At 40.7% G+C, this 9,928-nt stretch overlaps 2 protein-coding genes across 4 annotated transcripts in view; one reads left to right on the plus strand and one right to left on the minus strand.

Moving 5' to 3' along the window:
• rftn1a (raftlin, lipid raft linker 1a) overlaps positions 1–5,723 on the plus strand; it is a 93,602-nt gene extending 87,879 nt beyond the window's left edge. Inside the window, exons 9-10 of one of the 2 annotated variants that reach the window (XM_061882423.1) lie at positions 2,127–2,202; positions 3,594–3,789. In XM_061882423.1, coding sequence (XP_061738407.1) covers positions 2,127–2,202; positions 3,594–3,644 — 127 coding nt within the window. In that variant the 3' untranslated portion in view covers positions 3,645–3,789. Of the gene's footprint in view, positions 1–2,126; positions 2,203–3,593 lie in introns of both variants that reach the window. The other variant, XM_061882422.1, reaches the window with a different exon arrangement.
• A 2,413-nt stretch (positions 5,724–8,136) lies between these two features.
• oxnad1 (oxidoreductase NAD-binding domain containing 1) overlaps positions 8,137–9,928 on the minus strand; it is an 83,047-nt gene continuing 81,255 nt past the window's right edge. Inside the window, exons 9-10 of one of the 2 annotated variants that reach the window (XR_009803520.1) lie at positions 8,565–8,788; positions 8,137–8,406 (exon numbers count right to left, since the gene is read on the minus strand). Coding sequence is in view for 1 of the 2 variants with exons in the window: in XM_061882424.1 (XP_061738408.1) it covers positions 8,631–8,788 (158 nt within the window). In the remaining variant the exon portion in view is untranslated. Of the gene's footprint in view, positions 8,789–9,928 lie in introns of both variants that reach the window. The other variant, XM_061882424.1, reaches the window with a different exon arrangement.

Below are 9,928 nucleotides of genomic sequence, written 5' to 3' on the forward strand. Positions count from 1 at the left end.
ATGATCTGCAAACATCACACGATAGTTTCAAGTGCTCCAGACAATATAAAAGCACACAAAAGCTCAATCATTCATCTAAAAATATAAAATTACAGAATAGAAGATCCACTAGATAGATGTATGTGTGTGTGTGTATGCATATATCTGGGTGTATATACTGGGTTCAAATCCATCCATCCATCCATTTTCTACCGCTTATTCCCTTTTGGGGTCGCGCCTATCTCAGCTACAATCGGGCGGAAGGCGGTGTACACCCTGGACAAGTCGCCACCTCATCGCAGGGCCAACACAGATAGACAGACAACATTCACACTCACGTTCACACACTTAGGGCCCATTTAGTGTTCCCAATCAACCTATCCCCAGGTGCATGTCTTTGGAGGTGGGAGGAAGCCGGAGTAAATGGGTTGTACTTGTCAAGTACCCGCAGGGAACCCACGCATTCACGGGGAGAACATGCAAACTCCACACAGAAAGTTCCTGAGCCTGGATTTGAACCCAGGACTGCAGGAACTTCGTATTGTGAGGCAGACGCACTAACCCCTCTTCCACCGTGAAGCCGGGTTCAAATCCATAACCTGGAAAATGTAGGTTTTTGTTTCACCTCTATCACTGTTCACTGATTGATTTTGTATATGAGCAAAATGTACGTCACAACAAGACCCAGGTTAGCATGGTGGTTAAGTCTGCAGTATTGGGTTCAAATCCATGACTTGGAAGATTTAGGTTTTTGTTTCACTTCTATCATACCCCACTGATTACATTTGTATATGAGCGAAAATCAGGTTTTAACGAGACCCAGAATAGCTCAATGGTTAACACTGTGGGTTCCCTAAGCAGGGGTACTTGGTTTAAACCCCGGATAAGTAATTAGTAACTTAGCTGTATAGCGTCAAGACGACATACGTTGAGTAATGTTATGTGCTCTTTGCTCTATTTACATATACTTGAAAAATGTTATGTGCTCGTTGCTTGTTTTACATATACTTGAAAAAGTAAGTAAATGCTAAAGATAATAAAAATGGTCAAATAGTCAATGAATACACCTCAGGGGTTAACTGGGTGAGTGTGAGTGTAATTCCTGAGGTGGGGGGGAAGAGCAGTAAAAAGTTAATAATAAAGAGTGTTGACCAATGAGCTCTCCTGGGTACGATTAAAAAAAATTGGTTAATTGGAACAGTTAAAAAAATAAAATTAAATAAGCAAATGCTTTTGTTTTCATTACATGTGAAGATGAAATAGATCAACATCTCATCTCCTGAAGCCTCCACTCATAGAATGGTACATGTCCGCCCATTGGATTTGAACCCAGCACCCTTCATTCCGAGTCAATGTATGTCGTCTTGACGCCATACAGCCAAATTACTGATTACATGTCTGGGGGTTGAACCGAGTACCCTTGTATTGGGAGCCCACAGTTTTGACCATTGAGCTTGTACACAAATGCAATCAGTCAACTATGATAGAGGTGAATAAAACAACTTCAACTTCCAAGTCATGGATTTGAATCCCGTACTACTGACTGAGAGGTAGCAGTCATAACCATTGACCAATCCTGGGTTTTGTTGTGAGCATATGACACCTATTGTAGTAAACTACAATTGAGGTGAAACAAAACATAGAACCAACTGGGGTTCAAACCCAGTACGCCTTCATTAGGATCCGGCAGTGTTAACATCGAGCTATCCGGGGTCCAATTAAGCATGACTCCACCCTATAAATAGATGCAATCAGTCTTCCAAGTTAAGGATTTGAAGCCAGTACTCCCTACTAATGTAATTCAGGACTCTTGTCTTAGTAAACTACGATTGAGGTGAAACAAAATACAAAATATTACTTAATACTTAAAGCATATCGGTACATATAAACTTTATTGGGTTTTAGCAATTTTACCCATTGAGCTATCCTGGCTCATGTTGAAACAAAAATCTACTGATTGATATTTATCTCTGAGTGACCTACTGCATGATAGCAGTATATATATATATATATATATATATATATATATATATATATATATATATATATATATATATAGACCTGTCACCTTTCGTCTGAACAAAATAAAACATTCCTCATGCGTCATCATATTCAGGTTTATAATTTGCTTTACCGTCTTTCTGCAGCGACGGCAGTTTGTCCACCAAACAGATCCTCTTCCTTCAGAGACCCGTTTTACAGCGCAGGAGGAAAGACTTCAAGGTAGACCAAATGTAGTATCTGAATGTACTGTGATATATAATAATACTTCTATACATTCATGTACTGTAATCTTTAAATAATACTTCTATACATTCATCTACTGTAATATATAATACTTCTATACATTAATTTACTGTAATATCTAATAATACTTCTGTACATTCATCTACTGTAATATATCATAATCCTTCTGTACATTAATGTACTGTGATATATACGAATAGTTGAGTACATTCATGTACTGTAATATTTGAACGTATTAGTGTACATTTATGGACTGTAATATTTGACAGTATTAGTGTCCATTAATGTACTGTATTTGATAGTATTAGTGTATAATCATGCACTATAGTATTTGATATTTGTGTACATTCATGAACTGTGATATTTCATAGTATTTGTGTACATTAATGTATTGTAATATTTGATAGTATTAGTGTACATTCATGTACTGTTATATTTGATAGTATTAGTGTACATTTGTGTACTGTCGTATTTGTGTACATTCTTGTACTTTAGTATTTGATAGTATTGCTGTACATTCATGTACTGTAATATTTGACATTTGTTTACATTCATATACTGTAATACCTGATAGTATTATTGTACATTTATGTACTGTAGTATTTGACAGTATTAGTGTACACTCATGTCCTGTAATATTTTATAGTATTACTGTACATTCATGTACTGTAATATTTGATCATATTTGTGTACATTCATGTATTGTAGAATAGAATAGAAAGCACTTTATTGATCCCTGGGGGAAATTCAGCACCACAGTTCGCTCACAATAAACAATAATAATAATAAATTACTTATATCCATCCATCCATCATCTTGGATGGATGGATATAAGTAATTTATTATTATTATTGTTTATTACTTATATAATATATATAATATATGAATAGTATAAATATATTCTACATTTAAGTGCAGTCAAGGAACATATGCTTGATACATTCTGATGGCTGTCGGTATGATTTAGTAGTATTTGTAGTATAGGTAGTATTTGATAGTATTTGTGTACGTTCTTGTACTGAAGTATCTAATATTATTTGTGCACATTCATATACTGTACTATTTGATAGTATTAGTATACATTAACGTACTGTAATATTTGATAGTATTAATATACACTCATGTACTGTAATATTTGATAGTATTTGCTTACATTCATGTACTGTAGTAACTGATATTTGTGCACATTCATGTAATTGTTAGTATTTGTGTACTTTGCTGTACCGTAATATTTGATAGTATTACTGTACATGAATGTAGTGTAATATTTGATCGTATTTGTGTACATTCATATACTGTAATATTTGATAGTATTGGTGTACTTTCATGTACTGGAGTATTTGACAGTATTTGTTGCCTTTGGTCAGCGGGCAAGAAGACGAGCTGAAACTGGTTCTGGTTCTGGTTCCAGTTGCTGACCCGGCGAGGTCGCCACAGGACTAAGAAGCACGCGAGCGGCGAGATGCTGGAGGAGGGTGAGGATCGCTCCCTGGTCCTCGACACGCAGATGGACACGCTGCGGCGGGCGGACGGGCTGCGGACTTGGAGCGGCGAGGAAGGGGATGGGCACGCCGACAGGGACCGCCCCTTCCTGTCGGGCAGCCTGCCGTCCCTCGGGGGGCGGGAAGAGGAGACGGACGTTGACGGCGACCTAGCGGCCAAGAAGGCGGTGACATGGACGGACGTGTGTCACGGAGGGGGAGGAGTAAAAGCGGACGAAAAGATGGAGGAGCGCGTCCGACATCAGCTCTTTTCTGGCGTCTGTTGACGTATTGCTCCTTTTTTACCCGAGTACTGGCCTCTTCATTAGGCACACCTGCACCATGAATATTCATAACCTCATTAGCATAAAACTAACCATCCCACCAGCTCCAGTACAGCATTTTGAAAGATAACAAGGTTTTCACGAGATCAGGGCCTCCCACAACTTTTCCACTACAGTGGGGCCCGGGGCCCCACCCAAATATTAACACTCAATTAGTCGTCTCACATCATATTCAATCATTCTAACTGACATGCAGCCTTGTCAAATGTTATGAAATCACATTCATCAAAAAGATGAAAAGATTAGGCTGATTAGAAAAATAGTCATCAAAGACGGGACTTCAATAACTTGACAAACAACATACAATAATATCATAATATAACTAATTAATTTAAGGGAATAAGCGGTTGAAAAAAGGATGGATGGATGGATGGATAATTTCTCAACTAAACTGTCAATAAAATGAACACCCAGCTTCACCACTTGAGTCATCGTCTTATATGGCAGTCTTGTCATTGCTGCCACAAGTGGTGGAAAAGTGTACTACAAGCCAGCTGAGAAGCAATTAGAAGCAGACGAGAATTGGTGACATAATTTGGAGTGCATGAGAAAGTTTCTTTGGTGTTTTAACCAACATTAGAATGCAAACTGTGATCATATTTAGATCAAATGTAAATAAAGCAGCTGGATGACAACAACTACACATTTGCTTTTTAGAATCTTCCTGTTCCGCTAGCCCTCTCCATCCCACACGCACATTCACAATTTGCTAGGAAAATGACTCACACCCACGACACTTTGATTAGTTCCAGCTGCAATAACACTCCCCTTTCCTCTGTAATTACAGTTATTGACTGGCAAGAACGGTGGCAATAGTGGAAGTTTCCTCCAGCAAAAGCTGTGGTTTTCTGCTCTTTGCCAACGACAGGGGACTTGAACTAATGGAACATGAGTGCTCCGCAACTGGAGCATTGTGACCACCATGTATCCCACAGGACATCTGTATTTGCCCCACCTAGTGGAGACCTTGTGTTACACTTATGACACGACTGAAGGACTGAAGTCTAAAGATTTCTGTGAGCAAAAAAAACAAAACACGAGCGGTGTGCCAATTTGTTCGATATCAGCAAAAAATCAGGTGTTTACCTGTATGTGATATCATGTGCGATACAAGCAGTCCTGCAGCCTGTTTACTTGTGCCCTAAAGATTTCTGTGAGCAAAAAAAACAAAACAAGAGCGGTGTGCCAATTTCTCCGATATCAGCAAAAAATCAGGTGTTTACCTGTATGTGATATCATGTGCGATAAAAGCAGTCCAGCAGCCTGTTTACTTGTGTGTGATAACATGTGCGATACAAGCAGTCCTACAGTCTTTTACTTGTGTGTGATATCATGTGCGATACAGGCAGTGCTGCAGTGTGTTTACTTGTGTGTGATAACATGTGCGATACAAGCAGTCATGCAGTGTTTACTTGTGTGTGATATCATGTGCAATACAAACATTCCTGCAGGCTGTTTACTTCTGTGTGATAACATGTGCTATACAGTACAAGCAGTCCTACAGCCTGTTTCCTTGTGTGTGATATCATGTGCGATAAAGCAGTCCTGCAGGTTATTTACTTCCATCCATCCAAGCATTTCCTACCGCTTGTCCCTTATGGGGTCGCGGGGGGTGCTGGAGCCTATCTCGTGGATGATAAAATGTGTGATACAAGCAGTCCTGCAGGGGGTTTACTTGCTGCTGGTCCGCCTACGCTTGGGATGGTTTCCTGCTGGCTCCGCTGTGAACGGGACTCTCGCTGCTGTGTCTTGGATCCTCTTTGGACTGGACTCTCGCGACTGTGTTGTATCCATTGTGGATTGAACTTTCACAGTATCATGTTAGATCCGCTCGACATCCATTGCTTTCCTCCTCTCTAAGGTTCTCATAGTCATCATTGTCACCAATGTCCCACTGGGTGTGAGTTTTCCTACCGAGGATGTCGTGGTGGTTTGTGCAGCCCTTTGAGACACTAGTGATTTAGGGCTATATAAGTAAACATTGATTGATTGATTGATTGATGTGCGATACAAGCAGTCCTACAGCATGTTTACTTGTGTCTGTTTGCATCTGATATCATGCCTGATACAAGCAGTCCTGCAGGGTGTTTACTTGTGTGTGATATCATCTGCAATTCAACCACTCTTTCAGGGTGTTTACTTGTATGTGATATCATGTGCGATACAAGCAGTCCTCCAGGGTGTTTACTTGTGTGTCCTATTGTGTACGATACAAGCAGTCCCACAGCACGTTTACGTGTGTCTGATATCATGTCTGATACAAGCACTCCTGCAGGGTGTTTACTTGTATGTGATATCATGTGCAATACAAGTAGTCGTGCAGCCTGTTTACTTGTGTGATATCATATGCGATACAAGAAGTCCTGCGGCATGTTTACTTGTGTGTGATATTATGTCTGATACAAAGCAGTCCTGCAGAGTGTTTACTTGTGTGTGATATCATGTGCAATACAAGCAGTCCTGCAGGGTGTTTACTTATGTGATATAATGTACGATACAAGCAGTCCTGCAGCCTGTTTGTGTGTGATAACATGTGCAATACAAGCAGTCCTGCAGGTTGTTTACATAAGAGTGATAGCATGTGCGATACAAGCAACTGCAGGGTGTTTACTTGTGTGTGATATCGTGTGCAATACAAGCAGTCCTGCAGGGTGTTTGTTTATGTGTGATATGTGCGATACAAGCAGTCCTGCAGCCTGTTTACTTGGGTGTGATAACATGTGCGATACAAGCAGTCCTGCAGGGTGTTTACTTGTTTGTGATATCATGTTTGATACAAGCAGTCCTGCAGGATGTTTACTTATGTGTGATATCATGTGCGCGATACAAGCAGGCATGCAGGGTGTTTCCTTGTGTGTTATGCCATGTGCGATACAAGCAGTCCTGCTGGGAGATTGCTTGTGCAAATCTACTTAACATCTAAATGTCCTGCAAAAGGAACACCATTACTTCAATTTTAGAAAATGTAAACATGCTAGGCTATTAGGGGATAGCAGCTACACAACAGCTAAGCACACAAGTGAGACATTAATAAGGTCCTAAATTGAACTCTAACTCCCCAAAGCAGAAGTGAATTCGAAAGTATCCAGCAACAAACGTGTCCGCATCATGATATGAATCCACAAACATATCAAAAGACTGTCCCCACACTGTTTGAACTTTTGACGTCAGGGAAGTGTTAAAGGTGTCTCAAAAAAAGAAAAAAAAAAAAGGAGAGCACATTTAGAAAGATATTTTCCTGAGCAGTCACACACATCACGTTCATCAAGGCACTGCACTTTTATTTGTGCTTATTCATCTTTTCTTAACACTGCTACTATTTATATCTGCTGATTGTTGTTGTGTGTGGCTTATTGGCATTTTACTGGAGCGGTGCTCTTATTTTGAAGGCAACGACAATAAAGGTATTTTATTTCAACTTACAGAGCCATGTGCTTCGTTTCATGAATTATTACTCGGTGTCTGCAATAACTTACACTTAAAGACAGCATAGGGTTAGATTTCTCCATACCGCACATTGATTCATTTCATTTGATCAAACATACTAAATAATAAAAGTATATACTGTAGGGTGGGTGGATCTTGCGTGAGAGGAAGAGGGGCAGAGTCATTTCGCAATGCTGTCTGCTGAAAATGATGGGAAGCTCTGACGCCGTGGTCAAAGTTGGAATGGCCACAAAACACATTGTAAGAAATCCAACACTACTGCCATCTGGTGGCTAAAGTGGATAGTGTATCGCAGAATTTGACACGTTTCATGAGTCAGGTAAACCATATGAGTCCCCTTCCTGCTGTCTGCACTATGATTTGTCAAGCTTTGGAAGAGAAAGAGTTGCATCATTAGCAACATGAAAGAGGGGAAGTGCAGGTGTACCTAATGATGAGTCCCATTACTGCTTGGGTGTTGTTGCTGCACAATCAAAGTATTATTTGGACTTGTTTTACTACTTTCTCACAGGCCTGCTCACACAATTTGTGTTCACTTGTACAATTTGGAGACCTTCTTCTGAGAAAGTGCCGTGCTAGAAGAGAAACAGCCCTTTGTTCATTTCCAGAGAAACATACTCTCTTACATGAATCGTGAGAATGATTGATGTGGAATGTTTATTTAGGCAGCCGTTGCTACGGAAACAGAGTATTTGTAAGCAGCGTTTCCTGTCATTGATGTTACAACATTGCTATTTATTTCTGAGTACTGTGGATGTGTTGTATTTCCATAAAAATGGCGATAAATTAAGCGTTTCTTCAATCTCATTTATTTCCTCGCTGGAAACCAATGGGTGGCCCCCTGCTGAGAGGAATGTGGACCAATCAGAGGCCGCCTGGAGGCTCCATGACAGTCTTCTGTGTAGCAGCTGGTTTTAAGCACGACAAGAAAAACACTTTTGTAAGAATCAGCGGAGGATTTGGCACCCGGGAGCCCAGTAAAGGCTCGTTTTCTGTCCAATTTCCCTGGTGGATCGTTAAAGTTTGTCTAAGTCCAAGTCTAATAAATATCCAATGTATTGTTCACCTTGTCACCTGCACCACAAACACGGCATCATCCTGGTCCCGAGTGGGCAAGATGCTGATGATGTCACTACCACCACTTCTCAAACACGATCCTGTCTTGTGCCAGGCCCAGGTCCCTCAGGGTTCTGGAGATGGCCTCGATCATGGGCGGAGGTCCACAGAGGTAACATAAAGTCCTTTTTGGGTCCACGTGAGGCCGCAGTGACTCTGCCGTGATTCTTTTTCCTGCGGGATCAAACTTCCTTTCATTAGAAACTAATTCAAACTGGCTCTTATTGCCATTTGTATGTGAACAACGGGATGGTGCATTGCACACAGCGTGGGACTCAGGTCTCTGGGAGTGGAATCGCATCTTTTGGCTGCCGCTGCTGAATAAGTCAGATATTTATTAAGCAGGAAACAACCTATGATCAGCGCCATTATTTGGCATTTTAAAACATAAAATAAAATAATAATAAAAAACAATAGATGTTTAACTAAACTGTCAATAAAACTAAAGGAAAATACTGCGTCACCGCTTTAGTCATCATTTTAGCGCTAAAGAAACTTCTCTGACTTTAGTTTGATATTGTCATTACTGCCACAAGTAGTGAAAAGGTGTACTACAAGTGAGTACTGCTGAGATATGTCCTTTTGGCGGGCCTCTAGGGGGTGCTCAAAACCCAACAATGTGAAGAAACACTGCACTGGACCCAAGCAATCGGAGCATGCTTAGTATGGGGGCCACTGATTGGCTCAGCCTCAGTAGCCTTCCTATAATGTTGGATGAAAGGACTGCAATGGTGATTATGTGCCTTATTGCAGTGTTTTTCAACCACTGTGCCACGGGAAATTTTGTACCTTCACCTATCTGGTCCCAAAAAATATTTTTTTTGCAAATCAATAATTATAATGTGCCGGTGTCGAGTATCTGTGCTGTGTAGAGCTCGACATGTTAACCATGTCATACTCCACGTCAGTAGGTGGCAGCAGGTAGTTCATTGCTTTGTAGACGTCGGAACGTGTCGAGGATGGTTTGTCGTGATCCCAATATGCAGAGCACAGCGGGAGACGGTGTGCAGGTAAAATGGTATGCAATGATTAAACCAAAAATAAACAAAAGGGATGGCAATGCAAAACGAAAGCAAAACTGAACTTGCGACAAGGTTAACAAAAACAGAATGCTGGATGACAGCAAGGACTTACAGGGTGTGGAGCAGAGATGGCGTCCACAAAGTACATCCGTACATGACATGACAATCAAGAATGTCTCCACAAAGAAGGATAGCGTACGCACAACTTCAATAGTCTCGATTGCTAACATAAAGCAGGTCAGGCAATAGCATAGAAAGGAAAGCGTGAAACTGCTAGAGGAAAACAAACAAC

Source organism: Nerophis ophidion, linkage group LG21, assembly GCF_033978795.1.
Source record: "Nerophis ophidion isolate RoL-2023_Sa linkage group LG21, RoL_Noph_v1.0, whole genome shotgun sequence".
Taxonomy (NCBI): domain Eukaryota; kingdom Metazoa; phylum Chordata; class Actinopteri; order Syngnathiformes; family Syngnathidae; genus Nerophis; species Nerophis ophidion.